Raw genomic sequence first — 19,077 nt, forward strand, 5'->3', positions numbered from 1 at the left:
TTAATCATTAAATATATTTAACTCTATGTCTCTTAATTTTTTATATTTTAAAAAATTATTTTATGTACCCAAAAAATGATTTTCAATAAATATTTTAGGAAAGTTGACTCTCATGTTATATCAGAGAAAACTGCTCTCATACACACACAAGAGGAGAGAACAAAAGCATAAAGTGAGTGCATAGAAAAAAATTTCTCCATATATTTTTTGAACACATACTACTCAAATCACATTTAAATTGATCTGGGCTTTTGAGGAAAGCATAATACATCGACAAGTTTTGACTGAAGTCTTACCAAACAACCAAAAAGGAAATGAGTCTTTATCCGCATTAAGTGAGTTCATAATCTTGTCAATTAGCTTCTAAACCCTACATTGTTATAATTCAATTTGTGATTTTTGTTCAATTATTTATTATCATGCCACATTCATCTCCCTTATCTTAGTTCTTACAACTCAGTTTTCTACCTAATTTGAAAATTAAGTTTGAAATATCCTCAACGCGCAAAGAACAGGTGTGTTGACATAGAAGCACATTCATTCTTGAATCTACCCATGACAAAAACCATTATTCGACTTCTGCAAAATTTATGTAACCAAAAAAGACATTCTGTAAAGCTAAAAGATTTAAAAATATTATACAAAAAATGTATACATTAAATAATGTAGTATTTTAAGTCGGTTTTATGAATTCATCAACTTTAATTAATAATTGAAAGCTTAATTACGACCATAGATAAACCAGATTTAATATGTAATTTTTTTTCTTGACCTTAACTCTAGTTTCTATGGATTAATTGATAATTTCTCAGTACTAATTTAGATTATCACATACATTATGTAATAAGACAAAAAAATTTAACGTGTTTTTCAAGGTACGAATATACCACAAAAGAAGTTATTGAGTAGGTGGATAAAAAATTCCCCACGGGGCCACGCGGAATTAATTCCAATGAGCTTCTTTTTTAAACATATTTATAATAAGTTTTAATAAAGGGATGGGTTATTTTATCAATTTTTTTGTCTATTTTTATCTATTATTTTTCAACACCGTTAGATCATAATCTCAAGAGGAGAAAGAAAGATAAATGTTAGTTGAGATTTTGATCTACTGATATTTTAGAGTAATAGAAAAAAAAAAAAAAAAGTAGGTGGAATAATTTATTCTTTTAATAAAATAATAAACTATGCCCAAATTCTTCAACCAAAAAGAAATAAAAAAAGACCAAATCTGATTCTAGGGGTCCATAATCACCAATGTTCGAAGGAATTAGACAGGGGAGTAGTTGATGATTGCGCCATAGATTTGGTTAAAATTGAAATTTAACTGGTCTATTTTCAAAGGAACCGCATCAATCATAATAAAAACGAATAAATCCTTATTTTAATCATTAAAAGTTGTACTGTTTTATGTGTTAACTTTGTTTCTTTAAATAAAGAAATAACTTTAGTTTTTAATTACAAAAACGACTTTAATTCGATCGTTTAAAAAATATTAATTGAAGTCTTCGGTTTAGCCATACTCATAGTCTCATACCATAGAGATGATTTTGATGATAGACTTTGGAGTCTATAATTATAAGATTAAATTGTTTTTAAATTATTTTTAGAGAAGGAACATATTCATAATTTACCACAAACATTAAAAAAAAAAAAAAAAAAACTTGAGAGTTCTATTTTCCTTAGAGGGACCCGCGTTGATCTCATCAACACCTGGCCGCATCTGTTTATACCAACTCGCCCACCAGATTTTGCTGTTGACATAGGATCCCACTAAAATGGGTTCTCAGTTTTGTTTGACCAAATTAACCTTTCCAAAATATTGAAGTGAGCACCATCGTTTCTTATTTTTTTACATACTTTTTAATACTTTCATGTTCAAAAGAATAATACCCGCTACCAATTTTTTTATTTTATTTTTACGTTGATAATTCTCAGTCTGAGTAACAAGAGTCAAATAAAATAAAAAAAACTGAGTCCCTGCGATTTAAAAAGTAAATATGCATTTTATTATTAAATATGACATCGTTATGCTAACAAAAAGAGGGAAAAAATATGATGGTCAAAACCAAAATATAAGCATATTTTGGACGTTTCAATAAATGCATATATTCGCACAAAAATTATACGGTGCAACAAAAATTATATATACAGTATTCCAAATATATATATAGAGAGGCAAGATCCTAATTTGACACCTCATCTAAGAGCTATTAAATTAAAAAAGATCAATGGTGTCACATGCTTACAAATCAGAGTCGTTGATCTTTTTTTATCTAATGACTCTCAGATGAGTTTGACACTGGTGTCAAAGATCCTACCTTATATGTATATATATATAAGGGTTTTATGAGAATAATGTTGCATGATATAAGAAAATTTTTCTACTCTCACAATAAAGAAGAGAGAGAAAGTGGAATGATGAAAGAGAAAAAAAAAAATATGTGGACCCCACCTCTTAATTGTGTGTGTAGGAAAGTTTTCTTGGGTCATGTAACATGATACTAATAAAACCCTATATATAATGAGAGAAATTGACATTGTCGGTCGGTGGTGCGGGTCGCGGGTCACCCGTTACACCTGGCTTGGACAACGTGTGATAAAAATGGAAGATGGTAATCTATTTTATATATGGGAGTGGGGCAAATTGAGAATACATATTCCATAAGTATTTGTAAATTCGTAAAATATACAGTTTACTAAACATATTAAATACCATATTTATTTATTTTTTATTTTGGAAAAAGATAAAAATAATATTTCTATTATTAATTTATGGTATTTTTTAAGTTAAAATAAATTCATAATGATAAAATTTATTAAAAATTCATATCATTAATGTAAGAGTTATTTATATATATATATTGGTTATTATAAATACAATTAAATTAATTTATTATTTAATATATTATTTTATAAGTAATTAAATTGAATAAAATTATAGCATGTGATATCAAAGTTTATTTTATTCATATTTTTTATTTAAATGTTATATTTTCAATTTTTAAATATTCACAAATATCTATAGATCTCCATTTACTTATCAAAATTATAAATTAGAATCGATTTCTTCTTTCACTCCCATTCTATCTTGTTGCCATTTTTATCTGCCGGTGGACTTTTTTTTATACGTGTTCGTTTCTGATTAATTCATTAAAAATAATAATTTTTCCTGTCAAATGTTCTATAATTAAATTTTTAATTATAAACTATTTTTAACTTATCCTATTGGGTTTCTATTTTTTTCCCCTATTTGGATTTCCACCAACTTTACACGTCTACACAAACCTACCATTCTGGCTTCTTGCTTCTTAGTTCCTTACGATTCCATTACACTTTCCATTCCTATAAACATTTCAAGAGAGAGAGAAAAAGAGAAAACCATTGTATGCTTTTGGAATTTCAATAAATATTCTAGTTGTTTCATATTTGTTCGAATTCATCTGATTATAGAGAAAGTGAAAATTGATCATAACCTTCTTCTGTTTTCAACTCATCATAGATTAGGATTTATGGAGTCTAACCTATAAAAAGAAAATATCTATAGTCTAGCAAAAATCTAAGAAAATAAGAATGACGACTAATCGACTATATTGAAACAATGACGAATTAAGCGACGCACGCTATCTTAGTAGGTGATTTGTTATTATTTTAATATATTATATTTTTCAAAATAAATAATTAAATTTATAAGAGTTTTGAATTTATAAGAGTTTATAAATAAAATGTTTATAAACGTAACATTTCTTTTATATACATACATATATATATATATATATATATATATATATACATATACATATATATATATACATGAGAAAAATAGTTCTGCAGTTAATGCATATAAGTTATCTGTATTTACTCTCAAAACGACGTCGTTTTGGGATTGAAATATTAAAAAATTATAATTATAAAAACTATAATAATTCTGAAATAAATTAAAATTACAAAAACACCATGATTTATGCCCTAAAACAACGTCGTATTGGGCTTACTGCAGGTAACTTATATACTGTAACTGCAGAAAAAACGAATCCTATATAGGTTTAAAGTTTCTAAAGTTAGTTTAGATAACTTTATCTAACGTTCACCAAAATACACACAAAAAAGTGTGTGGTGCCAATATTTTGTTATCTCTCTCTTCTCTTCACATGGGTCCATATAGATCTCACACATTTTTTGTGTGTATTGTGGTGAACATTAGATAAATTAATCTAAAATAACTTTAGAAATTTTAAATCCCTCATATATATATATGGGTCAGGATCATTTTACACCAGTGTAAGTTACACTCTCAATCTTGTCCGTTGATCCCAATTATATCTAAGGGCTTTAATTTTTTAGTAATGTGAGTCATTGGATACAAGTGGATCAATGGTCAAGATTGAGTGTAAGACTTCTAACTCTTACACTGGTGTAAGAATATCTTGCCCCTATATATATATATATATATATATATATATATATATGAGGAGGGTTCTTTTGACCCCAGAGTAAGACTTTTATAGTGTAATTAATAATTAATTAATTAATATAACTTCCTAAACTATAACTGTTGGATGGACATAAATCAACGCTGGGATGAGGAGTAAGACTTATATGAAAAAATATTTCTACAGCAACTTTAGATAAGGTTATCTATAGTTATCCTTTGTAACTATGTACTACCAGTAGTACATAGATATAACAAATAAAATTAATTTTTTTTCTCTTCACGTCAATAGACAGGTTCTGGAAAGTTACTGAGGAGAGAAAAATAATTTTAATGTTATAACTATGTACTACTGGTAGTAGATAATTATAAAAGATAGCTATAAATAATCATATTTAAAGTGGTTATAGAAATGTTTACCCCTATATGGTAAAATTATTTTAACAAGCGCTTTACGTATAACAGTAACAACTGTTATGATTCCCCACATTTAATGTTTTTCCCTTTTGTATGGTTATGATTTTTTACATTTAATACTTTCACGTATATATATAGCAAGTATTTGACTGCTGATATATATAATATATATATATATATATATATATATATATATATATATACATACATATATATATATATAGAGGTAGGATCATTTGACACCAGTGTCAAATTTTAATTTTGACACCTTATCTGAGAGTCGTTAGATAAAAAAAGATCAATGGTGTCATATGCTTGCAAATCAAAGTCATTGATCTTCTTTGATCTAACGACTTTCAGATAAGGTGTCAAAATTAAAATTTGACACTGGTGTCAAAGGATCCTACCTCATATATATATATATATATATATATATATATATATATATATATATATATATATATATATATATATATATATATATATATATATAACCTATGTTGCACCGACACTGACACGGGACACAACACAACACAACATGTAGACACGTTCATTCTAAAAAATGTCATATTCTGACACGTTGGGACACATTTTGATATTACATAATATTTTTAATATATATAATATAGTTTATATTTAATACATATAACAGCCCATAATAAGTCATATAACCAATCAAATATTCAAAATTTATAACATAAATATAAACAAATTTTTTTCGTACATTGTTAATTTTTTATGTCCAATTTCATAACAGAAAAAAATTGATTTATAAATTATTTTTTTATGTTTAATAAAATTTAGTTCTAAAAAAAACGTGTCGGATGCGTGTCAAAGCATTGACCGCATATCGAAAAAAAGTTGACTAAGTGTCACAAAAGTGTGTCGAAACATTGATCATGTGTCTTACAATATTGACCTCGTGTCAGAAATTGTCGGAACGTGTCAGTGTCTGACACACATTTTTTTAAAAAAATCGCATGTCCTTGCATCGCATAACCCAAGTCCCAATGTTCCATTTGCATAAAAATTGCTTTCATTTTTCCCTCCTGAAGTGAAATCCATGTTTCTTCCTTCCCGTTTATTATATGGGCTTTTAGGAGGGTTATATTAACAAAATTTTATTTTACAAACTTACAGAGTATACTATATTTTATTAGTAAAATTTTATTTAAAAGTATCTTACCGGTAAAACAAATTTTTTTTTTGGTAAATAAGAAGGGGCTAAAGACCCCAAACACAAACTCAGTTCAGAAACACCCTACGAGAATTACAAACCAAAGAAAAATCAACCAAATACAGTGGCAAAATCCCAAGGGGGAGGGGAATCAAAGACTATAAAATTATTCTCCAAATGGTGCTCCAATGAATATTTAGACAGCCAGTCCGCACAACCATTGCTTTCCCTAAAAACATGAACCAACTGCACCTTCCAATCTTTTTGTAACCATGCTCGAATGTGAGTCACCAAACGAGACTCTCGAGTTGCTCTTCCACTCTTGGTGGGAAAAGTGATCACTGAGCTAGCATCACTTTCTAACAAATAACGTCTCCAACCCTCGTTCCAAGCCATTTCAAGACCTTTGAGAACACCCCAAAGTTCAGCTACAAAGGCTGAACACTTACCTATGTGATAGGAAAAGCCTTGAATCCATCTACCAGTTTCATCCCTCATGATTCCCCCACACGCAACTTCTCCAACATTTATTTTGGCTGCCCCATTTGTGTTAATTTTAATCTAGCCAGCTCCCGAAGGTTGCCAAACCATGGGTATGTGCACTGGTCTTCTAATATTCCTACCAACTCGACATTGCCTCCATGCATAAGAGATCTCATGAACATTCTGAGTTATTGTTTGACTCTTATAAGCCAACCAGTTATCCTCCTCACCATGAACCACTTCATTTCTCCATCACCAAGCACAAGCCACTGTGACAGCAAACATGATGGGCCATTGATCATTAGCCCGCATTAAGACATCATTCTTCAAATTCATCTTCAACCAGCTACATAAATCTGCACTAACAAACATATTATAAAAAACAAGGTCAATTAGGTCCAACCACACTCTCTTAATTTTGTTGCAATCTTTAGTCATATGCAATATGGTTTCTTCATCCAGTTGACACAAAGGACAGATTGGAGTTGACATGTCTAATCTAGCCAGCATGCTTCTAGTAGGCAACTGATGGTGGGCAATCTTCCAGAGGAGAACACTAAATCGGTTAGGCACTTTCAATTTCCAAATCATAGACCAGATTCCATTCTCATTATCATCCTCACCATCGTGATTAAGAAGAGCATTATACAAATGCTTGACAGTTATCTCACTGGATCCCTTAATATTCCACCTAAGACTATCAGCTCCACCATCCCCTTGAGGAGGAAGAATACTTCTAATTGTTTGTATAGTACTGTCCGGAAGAAAATTTGAAAGAGCCCCATAGTTCCACATTTCATCATTAGTAACATACTCCCTGGCTTTCTTTCCAATCTCTGAATGAGGAATAGGAATAAGAGCCTTACTTGCTAAATTGCTATCATGAGCCACCCATTTATCTTCCTAGAACTTGATTGATAATCCATCTCCTACTTCCCAGATTAGTCTAGGCTTCAATTTGTGCCAGACTTCACACATGGCTTTCCAGAGATTAGAATTTCTAGTCTTCCAAGTGAAAGCTTCTTGCCTGTTGATAACATTGCCATATTTAGCTTTCAAAATTAACTTGTCTTGATTATTAAGGAAATTCCAAACAATTTTCCCAATAAAAGCTTCATTTATCACAGTAATCCGTTTACAAACTTTTTTTAAATTGTTTTACAAATTACACTATCTTCTCCAGGAAGAACATAGTGTAACCAGTGTTCTCGAGAGAAGATAGTGTAGTTTGTAAACAAATTTTTTTGTAAATATAACCTATATATATATATATATATATATATATATATATATATATATATATATATATAGGTAAACATTTCTACAACCACTTTAGATAAACTTATCTACAACTACCTTTTATAACTATGTTCTCCCGGGAGAATATAGTTATAACACTAAAGTTGCTTTTTTTTTCTCTCTCCTCATTTACTTTTCAAAACCTGTCTAATGACGCGGAGAGAGAGAGAAAAAAGCAACTTTAGTGTTATAACTATGTTCTCCTGTGAGAACATAGTTATAAAAGGTAGCTGTAGATAAGCTTATCTAAAATGGCTGTAGAAATACCTTTTCCATATATATATATATATCAAAAAATATTTCTGCAGTTACTGCAAATAAGTTATCTGCATTTACTCCCAAAACGAAGTCGTTTTGGGATTGAAACATTAAAAAATTAAAATTATAAAGACTATAATAACTCTGAAATAAATTAAAATTATAAAAACAACACGATTTTCACTCCAAAACGACGTCGTATTGAACTTACTGCAGATAATTTATCTGCACTAACTGCAGAAAAAGCGAACCCTATATATATAATTTTAGCAGAATTGATCTCTTGTGTTAAAATTTCAAATTTTGCATGACTTGTTCATGTGAAATTTTTTATATTTATATCTTTTTTCATTAATGAATTTGACCTCACTTATTTAATATATGTGAAGAAAGAGTTAAATATAAAAATTTTATTACGAAATGATACATTCCCAATCATATCTATTATATATATAAAGGAGAACCAAAGAAAACCTCCTTTGTGTTCACACTGTATGTTCACACTATAAATCATCCAAAACGCTAACGTGTCAAACTCTGATTCGTGTTCAGCTGTGTGTTCACACTTGCTTTAACATTTAAAAAATAAATAAAAGAAAAAATCGTAATAATGACTTTTTATGAAAAAACGAAAATCGAAATGGATGATTAATGACCCACCATCATTAATTGTTATATTGGGAAATAAAATGTTTTTAAAAATTGCATTGGAAGAATGGAAAAGTTCTTTTGTATTGAAGCTTAGTGGAAGCTGAAGAGTTTTTGAATTTTGAATTTTATAGGTGGTAAAAAAGTTTAGAATCTTTTAGTGGCAAACTATCATAATAATATCTACTACTTTTTGCATTGGTATTTGTTAAGCTTATTTTTTTTTAAGCTCATTAATAATAGTAATAATAATATTCCACTTAAACAAATAGGTTTTAAAAATAAAATTTCTTTTATTAGAATGATTTCTTTTAAATAAAATAAAAATAAAAAACTAAAGAAAAAGTAAGCCTTCAACATATGCAATTAAAGTCACTATTGTCTACCAAATGAGAAAACAAGTCATTGTTACGTCGATTTTTAAAGTTAAAAAAATTAAAATAATAATAAATAATTTATTTGTAAAAATAATAAGATAATCTATCTATCTATTATATATAAAGTAAACCCATTTGTTGGAAAGTCTGATGATGTGTCACTCTCTTCTTAAGTCTCACATTTGTGTTCACACTACAAGTCATTTGAAAACTTTTCTTCTTTAGTAAAAGTTTAAATTAAATAAATATTAAATAAATCAAAATTTGTAAATAAATAAAATGGAAAATTATGTGAACAATTTTTTGTGGCAGACAACTCATTTAATATTCCACTGCTTTCTACATTAGAATTTTCAAATTAATAATAACTCATTGCTTAATGAAATATTTATTTTAAATTTCGAATTTCATTTAAATTTGAAATTTGAATTTTAAACTTTGTAGCGGTGGAAAAATATTTGGACAATTATTGGTGGCAGACAGCTCATTTATTATACCATTACTTTCTACATGGGTAATTGTTGTGCGGAAATTTATTGAACCTCATTGGAGAATGAAAAAGTTCTTTTGTATTGAAGCTTAGTGGAAGCTGAAGAGTTTTTTAATTTTGAATTTTATAGGTGGAAAAAAAGTTCAGAATCTCTTAGTGACAAACAATCATAATTATATCTACTACTTTTTGCATTGGTAATTGTTAAGCTCATTAATAATAGTATTTACTTAAATAAATAGGTTTTAAAAATAAATTTTCTTTTTTTAAAATGATTTCTTTTAAATAAAATAAATATAAAAAAACTAAAGAAAAAGTAAGCCTTCAACCTATGATTTCTTATAACCTTTGAACCATTAAGAAGCTTAATCTTCTACCTCTTATGCGTTCTCACTTGCTTGCCAATTTTGAAAATAAATAAATAACTAAAAATAAAGTTGTAAGAAAATTAAATTTCGAAATTAAAGTGTTAGTGGCAGACATCAAATTAATGTCCAACTATCATTTCTATATTGAAATTGTAAGATTTTTAATTATTCTGTTAGAAGGTGAAAGGTGCATTACCAATGTTTCTTGAAAATGAAAAATCCATCATTTCTATGCATGTTTCCCACTATTTTTAGTATGCGAAATTGTTAAATCTATTAATAATAGTTGTTATTATGTTTATTGGATGGGAAAATATTTAATATTTTAAATTTTTGAATTTTGAATTTTGAATTTTGAATTTTGAACTTGATAAGTGAAAAAAGAGTTCAATATTTAATGTTATTGTAATGGGAAAAATATATATATATATATATAAATATATATGTATGTATATATAAGAAATTTGAATTTTAATATAAAATTATAGATTAAACAGAAAATATATTTCATATTATAAAAATATGTATAATTGTTAAAAAAATTAATTTAAAATTTAAATTTAAATAAAAAATAAGAAATGACGTATTTATAATTTAAAAGAAAATTTATTAAAATTTTAACTTAAAAACATAATACAAAAGAGAAAAAAAATTTGTACAAGTATTTTTTTTTAAAAATATTTAACATAAATATTTAAAAATTTAAATATGCATTTATCACCAATTTAAAAAAACGTATAAAAACCATAAATTAAAAGAGAAGAAAATTATAGAGAAAAACCATATATTGTTACAAGTTTTGAGCATGTGTATTGATTTGATGTTGTTTAGACACATTTGTTTCAATGTAAGCAAAAAATATGACTCATACATGACTATTTGGTTATTTGCTTTCAAATCCCTTTCAAATAATGTTTTTGGGTTCTAAAAAAATAACCCTTTTTTTGTTGAGACTATTACTTTTGGGTGTTAACATATTAACATAATTTATTTAATGAACATTTGCATTTTGTATTTTCGTAGGCATAAATATGATGGTAGAAGAGGATGTCCCTGGTAATGCATAAACATAGGAAATCACATGATTGAAATGTGTTGAACTCATCACTCCAATGATTGCTACAAAATGACACTAAATTAATAGCGTTTTCTTATTATAGGTACAAGCTGATCTTTTAATTCGATATTTGCTTGGTCTGTTTGTTACCTTGATTTTATTGGTGACGGTTATAATTAGCAATAAGTTGTATGCATTTCTCTTTTTTTGGCCATCCTCATTTTAACATAGTCCACTACGGCGTATTTATTTTTTATAACTCATCGAGTATATAACTATATTTGATTTGTATAATATTGATCACTTTGGATAACCGATTTTTGTTTATTGTTAATATTTGTAAAGTTCTGTGTCAATACTGTAATTTTTTTCACCTGAAATATAGAACAAGATAGTAACACAAATTTTTGTAAGTATAAGATTTGCAGTGTGATTAATCAACCACGACAACGACAAATATTTTGATCTTTTTTTTATGTGCATCGCACGAATAATACACTAATAAATACATAAAGCGGAATACTAGAAAGAAAAGAAATAAGAAAAGGAAAAGTGTTAAGAATCAGGGCCCCACAAGATAAGACAAGGATCACATCACATCACGTCCCATGGATGGCGGAAAGGTTTACTTAATTACAGAATAAAGACAGAGCTTGACCGGCACCGACACCCTTTACCGGTTACCATCCCCCCACCACCACCACTTGTTCCGTTTTAAAAATAACACCACGTTCCCGCACTCTCTTTGAATTGAACTCTCACAAGTCACAACTCACAACTCACGAGTACAAAAATAACGCAGACACACATAATAAAACACAAACAAGAGTGGCAACAACATTGCTAATCCCGAAGATCCTCTTCTCTGCCATGCTTTATAACCATCATTTTTGCGTCCGAATCACTTCAAAATCAAAACCCTCTCTCTCTCTCTCTCACTCTCCCCTCGTGTTAGCGTGGTAAGTTCCAACGTTTTTAACTGTTCCCTCACCTTATCCTTCTTTATTATTACAGTTACAACTTTTTAACTCTGCTCTTTCTCTCTCTTGGTACTTTTTTTTTGTCTATCTGTTTCACGTGATATATCATACGGTCTCTAACTCAAAACTGCCGAATTGACTACACAGAGTATACACTCACGAACTCACCAAGTTTGGTTTGGATTGTTTCCTCCGTGCTTTCGAAACTTCTATCAATCTTCTCCTCAGATCTTGTTCGTTTTGCTTCTCTCTCTCTGTTCCTTCTCTCTACTACTTTTGTTTTCATGCTATTTGGATAAGTTATTGTGTTTGACCATTTTTTCTTTTTACATGAACCATGTCGGTTCTTAAATTTTATTTTGTTTCATTTTAGATTCTTGATTCATTTTCATTTCGTTTTCGTTTTTCTAGTAATTATGCAGTGACGTCGTCCTCTTCCTCTGTTGTTTTTTTTTTTTTTTTGTCTTGTGTGCTTTTGTTTTTCGGTGGATATTAATGAAATGTAGCAGTTGATTATCTGAGCCTCCACTCCTAAATCCTTATTTACCCTTTCCGTGATAGGTTGTTGGGTTGGTCAAAGTTAATAGTTAAAGGAAAGAAAGCATTTTTGTACAGATTACACACAGTTGTTAAATGGGGTCCTGATATTATTATAATATAGCCAGCTAGCATATTTGATGATGATGATGATTGATGATGATGTTGATGGTGATGGTAATGGTAATGGAGGATATTTCCTCAACCCTCCCTCTACTTGTAGGTCTCTGCTTGTGTTATCGCTACTCGATCGGGATGTTTTTCTATTTTTTACTTTTACTTCATAGGTGTCACTATGTCCCTGTCATTCCATTCTAATTCTAATTCGACTTCGGCAAACAAATGAGTGTTGTTTATTTTTTTATTTTGTCTGAAAGATGCGTGCCTTGTTCCTACAAAGAGTTAAAGCAAACAAGTAATGATATGTTTGCTCAATTCTATGTACTTACTTCAATTTCACTAGTGTGGACAAGATCGCAATTGGTGCAGAATTGGGTATCAAATAGTCTTGATTTATTCGGTGTATTTTTTTTTTTTTTTTTGCTTGAAATTCAATCTGGTACCCCTTCAATTACTACAAATCGTGTGCTATCTGAATTTTCTGCACTAGTAATTTTTCTGGTTTTGCTGCATCTGCTGGTACATTCAGTTGGACTACATGTTTTTATATTCAATTGTGATGAATGGTTCAGATGACTTCACCTCACCTCCTATCTCTTTGATATTTTTTTTTTGGTTACCCTTCTTTTGCGATTTTTTCCTATTATTCTCTCTCTCTCTTTGATATTTTTTTTTTTAATTTTTTTTTTGGGGTGAGAATTTAGCCACTTATTTTATCACTACTTTTGCAGGTAGAACATAGTTGTTTTTGAGTCTGTGGAAAAACAGCTGCACAAGAGGTTCTGCATCCGCTATTTGTGGTAGTGGTTACACACTTTAGGAATTGAGAACCGCCTTGCGCTGAAGGAGCTCGCCAAGGTTAGTTAATGCTATCATTTTTCCCACTTCTTCATTTGAATGATATTTGAAGGAATTTGGAAGTATGAAAGAAATTGAGAAGAGAAAAGCTTCAAGGAATAGTCAGACAAAGAGTTCAAGAAGAACCGAAAGGAGAGATAATAAATTGCATCAAGATAATTCATCCACAACATTGCATGAAAAAGGAACTGAATCTAAGACTCCCCAGGGTAGACCAACTGCAAATGATTTTATAAGTGATTCGAACACGGCCTCAGAGAATTCAGAAACTTGTGAAAACATGGTTATAGATTATGTGGATGATGTCAACAGGTCTGAGGAGACACTGGTCGAGATGAAAGTTAATGAAATGGTTGCTAATGAAAGCAAAAATGAAGAAGTACTTGATGATCATTTTGGTGATTTGGAGAAAGAGCAAAAAAGAGGGAATGAGGAAGTATCAGATACTGAGACAGTAAAGGATTCAGTATCATCCCAAGGTGATTCTTTCACAAATGAGGATGAGAAAGTAGAAAAAGCTTCAAAAGATCCTACGAATAAGGTTGAAGTGAATCCTTCAGAAAGCAATCGTGGATCAAGGGAGAGATCTGATAGAAAATCAAAGAAATTGCAATCAAGTGTATCTCATAGCAATCAAAAGAAACCTATGAACTCAAATAAAGGGCCTTCCAAAGTTACGAATAAAAATACTTCATCAACAAATTCTAATACTGTGAAAGTTCCTGTAAAAGTTTCATCAGAATCTTCTGAAGGAGTTAATGAAAAACTTGTTCAAGAGGTCAAGGAACTTGATATCCTGGATGGATCCTCCAATGGTGCTCAGAGCATGGGAAGTGAAGATGACAGTCATGAAACAGTTAATGCTGAAGAAAATGGTGAACATGAAGATGTGGCAGCTTTGGAATTAAAAGTTGAAGAAATGGAATTACGAATTGAAAAGCTTGAAGAGGAACTGAGAGAAGTTGCCGCTCTTGAAGTGTCACTTTATTCTGTTGTACCAGAGCATGGGAGCTCAGCACACAAGGTGCACACACCTGCTCGGCGCCTTTCTAGGCTCTATATACATGCTTGTAAGCATTGGACCCAAAACCGGCGAGCAACAATTGCCAAAAATACTGTTTCTGGCCTTATTTTGGTTGCTAAGTCTTGTGGTAATGATGTTTCAAGGTATGTACATGTACTTTGTTAAAATTTTGTCAACTACTAATTTTGAATATGAACAATAGGTATTCTTATTTTGATTTTTATATTTTAGGTTAACTTTCTGGTTGTCGAATACCGTTGTGCTGAGAGAGATAGTTTCGCAAACATTTGGGAATTCATGTCAAGCTAATCCCCTTATGAGGTTGGCTGAATCAAATGGTTCCGGCAAGAGAAATGATGTGAAGGCTGCAGCACTGAAATGGAAAGGTAGCTCCAATGGTAAACCAGGAAATGGTTTTATGCAGCTTGTTGAAGATTGGCAAGAGACAGGAACCTTCACATCTGCCTTAGAGAGAGTAGAATCATGGATCTTTAGTCGGATAGTGGAGTCAGTGTGGTGGCAGGTATTAGTGTTGTCTGTTGTTTAAGTTATATAATTGATGTGTACAACTAAGATATGGATGCATTCACTGATTTAAGAAAACAACCATTCTTACCTATTGCTTGGTACAATGGGGAGGAGTACATTGTCTATTTTAACCATCTTATGCCAATGTTTAGTCTATTTACCCAGTTTAAGTCTAAGTAGGAAATAACCATTCTTTCTTATTTTTCACTAAGAGATTCTTTTATCGGTAATGACTGTTAACTTGTTGAAGTTCCATCTTAACTCTAAACAGTGTTTTTGTTCTTTTATCGAAATGATCTCTGATAAAAAAAGAAAAGAAAGAAAGGCTGCATAAAACTTGACTTTTTCTCTGATTCAAGTTCCTGGAAAAGATGTGGAATCATTGAAATTCCCCTCCTCCCCTGTTTCATTTGTTGTGGTAGAGAAACTGAACAACAGAAATTTATTAATATCTCTCAGTTACTTGACATGTGCTTCTTATGGGTGCAAAAGTGTAGAAACCTAGAATTTTATTCGTATCCACTGATTAGTATTAGCTATAATGATTTGGGATTAAGTATGGTCATTAAATATATGCTAATGTGTCACTCCTTTTTTTTATCATAACCTTTATTCACTTTAGTGCTGTTAGTAATATTAATTCATATCTTGTAAATTTGATATATTTTAAGTTTATTCAAATTAAAAGTGATTGATTGACTCTAAGATGCTCTTGACATAAAGTTGTGTCATCATTTTTTAAAGCATTGGTGATCAGTTGAGTTGAGAAGCATGCTATGTTTTCAGGCTTTGACTCCTTATATGCAGTCTCCATCTGGGGACTCCTCTTCAATCAAATCCATGGGGAGGCTGCTAGGACCTGCTCTGGGTGATCACAATCAAGGAAACTTTTCCATCAATCTCTGGAGAAATGCTTTCCAAGATGCTTTTCAACGACTGTGTCCTGTTCGAGCAGGAGGGCATGTGTGTGGTTGTTTGCCTGTGTTGGCTAGAATGGTGTGCTTTTCTATTATTATTGATTTCCTTCCTTTCTTGAAGATGTTTTTAGCTTCCCTTTCCTTTGCTCTAAGGATTGAGTAGACTTCAATTCTTTCACCAGGTCATGGAACAGTGCATAGCTAGACTAGATGTTGCAATGCTCAATGCTATTCTTCGGGAGTCAGCCCTTGAGATCCCAACTGATCCTGTATCGGATCCTATTGTTGATTCGAAGGTTTTGCCAATTCCAGCAGGAAATTTAAGCTTTGGGTCTGGTGCACAGCTAAAAAATTCTGTAAGTATTTTTTTTCCCTTGTTACTGTTTTGTGTTTACACATTGTCTATAAGTTGAATTTGAACAGAATTTCCAAGCAGTTGGAAACTTTCCTCTTCAATAGCAAATCAGTTTCTTGGAGGGACAGTTTTTGATGGAAGCTTACGAAAAAATTACTTATAAAATTAAGAAAACAACAAAGAGATTTTCTCTGTTGAGCATGTTTACTTTATATAACTTATACAAACTGCTTGAGTTGAAACTGAAGCTAAAAGGTACCAAAGACATTACTCTGAGGTTAACCATTTAGTACACAGGAATTCAATCATCTGACATGGTCATGTGCAGAACATATCTAGTGAATATAAGAATTTTTTTTCCTCATGATTACTGTTTTAGTTTATCTGTTCAACCACTCTGACTAAGATTAACTGGCTACTTTTTATGTTCTCATTCTGGAAAAAAAAAGGGCATGGTAATTGTTCATGATATTTGGTGTATTGGCCCCGCCTTATATTCTAACTTCATACACAATCTTAAAAGATCATCTAATTAGAAGATATTATGTTGTATGCCATTTGTGATTTTATACAGTGGACTCTTCATATGCCTTGCTGTATGGTTTATTGATCTCATTGCTGTGGTAATGTCCAAAGGTGAAATCAGTAAAATTGAAAATATGACAATATGAATTAACAAAATTTGGGGTTTATATCACCACTTAGTTGATGCGAGTCATGTGATTACTATGTAGTATCAAGGTTTCATCATATAGGAAAGGTAAGGCCTATAGGTGTCTATGCTTATGGAAGAGGTGCTTGAATTGCAGGTTGGCACTTGGTCTAGATGGCTTACTGATATGTTTGGCATGGATGCTGACGATTGTCTGCAAGAAGATCAGGAGAGCTGTGAAAATGATGAAAGGCAGGGTGGAGATAGTGAACCTAAATCATTTGTTCTCCTTAACGACTTGAGTGACCTTCTAATGCTACCAAAAGACATGCTTATAGATAGACATGTTAGACAGGAGGTTAATTTCATGAATCAAATACCGTTTTCTTTTGTGGCATATCACTTTCTGGTTCTCTTTTATTTGGTTTGTCATTGCGTTTTATTCAATGTCTTTTATTGATGTGCAGGTGTGTCCATCCATCACTCTTTCATTGGTTATAAGGGTCCTCTGTAACTTCACTCCAGATGAGTTCTGTCCAGACCCTGTTCCAGGAGCTGTTTTGGAGGCCCTGAACGGGGAGGTATACTATACATCTCTTCCTTTTAAAACTGTTCACAAGGATACATTAATTTGTTGTTAAATTGGGTGAACATTTTATTTTGTTATTATTATATGGTATGTCATGAACACCTAAGAGAGCATGCCTTGGAGTAGCGGTAAGATTGCTCCTTGTGATCAAAAGGTCACGGGTTCGAGTTTAAAATCTTTCTCTTCTAAAAAATGCAAAGGTAAGACCGTGTACAACAGACATTCATCCCTGCCCTCACACGGCTTGTGCACTGGGTTTGTCCATAAGTTATGAACACCTACCTGGTATTAAATTTGGTTTCTCTCAACTTGCATGACTTTGATAAACAATTTGCATTAACAAGGAAAGAAGAAATAAATTATTCAAATTCAGAAATTCATAATGCCTTTCATGCAATGTCAATTTCGTGGAGTACTTATTTTGGTAACTTAATGTTCTACCTTAAGAGCAAAGTGATTATCTTCTACTGTTCAAGGGAAAACTAGTTTATTGAAGTTTATTTACTTCATCATTAGACGATCGTGGAGCGAAGATTTTCAGCGGAATCTGTCAGAAGCTTCCCGTATGCTGCTGCTCCGGTTATATATGTCCCTCCTTCCTCAGCAAATGTGGCAGAGAAGGTTGCTGAAGCAGGAGGAAAGTCTCACATGGCTAGAAATGTATCAGCTATTCAAAGGAGAGGATATACGAGTGATGAAGAACTGGAGGAACTTGATTCCCCTCTCACATTCATCATTGATAAGCTGCCATCATCTCCATCAGTCACTGTAAATGGAGAAGTTAATCACACGGAGTTAGGGAGCCACCCCACCACAAATGCTAGATATGAACTCCTACGTGAAGTTTGGACCATGTGATGAACCTTGTTGTGAGTTTTCACATGTGTACCTGAGAGTTTTTACCTCAGAAAAAAAATGAATATGTAGGAGATTTAGGAGCAAGGAATTGTGAATTGAGAAAATAAAAATAATGTGATAAAATAAAAAGATTCAAGATCATTTGAGAATCTTGGTAAATAGCGCAGTTTAAGTCCAAGAGTTCAAGTCTGCAGTTAGTGTATTGTGTGTGTGTGTAGATAAAGATAGGTTTGATGTGGTGATTGTCGTGGCATTTTTACAAGAAATCCTTGTAACCTGTACATCATGCAAGTGCAATTTTTAGAATCTGATATGGTGCTGTTCTGTTATGAACATATAAACTTCAGACCATGGTTTTATGCATTTGCTTAATGCCTTGGGTCTTTCAAAGACAAAGGGTTAATATCAGCATTGGTTATGGCAGAAGTTGCTTAAATTTCTGTTCCATAAAAAATAGTTTGCTTTGCTTAATGGTTTCACTTGAGTCTTAGCAATAGAAATGAATGAAATCCCATGCCATGAGTGTCCTCCTAACAAAGACACACTGTTCGATGGAAAGATTCATAAATATAAAGAAAATAATGGATTCAAATGTCATGCGCCCCTCCCTTGTTTTTAGTTTTCAAAGGTCGCATGTCCATTGATCTTTAGTT

General features: G+C 31.2%; 1 protein-coding gene across 1 annotated transcript; it reads left to right on the forward strand.

Moving 5' to 3' along the window:
- The first annotated feature begins 13,476 nt into the window (after positions 1-13,476).
- Positions 13,477-18,424, forward strand: LOC133316032 (uncharacterized). Its single transcript, XM_061517725.1, has 7 exons — positions 13,477-14,668; positions 14,757-15,048; positions 15,840-16,049; positions 16,153-16,326; positions 17,135-17,335; positions 17,445-17,558; positions 18,083-18,424. Exons 1-7 carry the CDS (start codon positions 13,566-13,568, stop codon positions 18,422-18,424), a joined length of 2,436 nt encoding a protein of 811 aa, XP_061373709.1. The 5' UTR covers positions 13,477-13,565.
- The last annotated feature ends 653 nt before the right edge of the window (positions 18,425-19,077 follow it).

This window comes from Gastrolobium bilobum, unplaced genomic scaffold, assembly GCF_033153095.1.
Source record: "Gastrolobium bilobum isolate Gb01-03AN ecotype WA unplaced genomic scaffold, APGP_CSIRO_Gbil_v1 utg12345, whole genome shotgun sequence".
NCBI lineage: Eukaryota > Viridiplantae > Streptophyta > Magnoliopsida > Fabales > Fabaceae > Gastrolobium > Gastrolobium bilobum.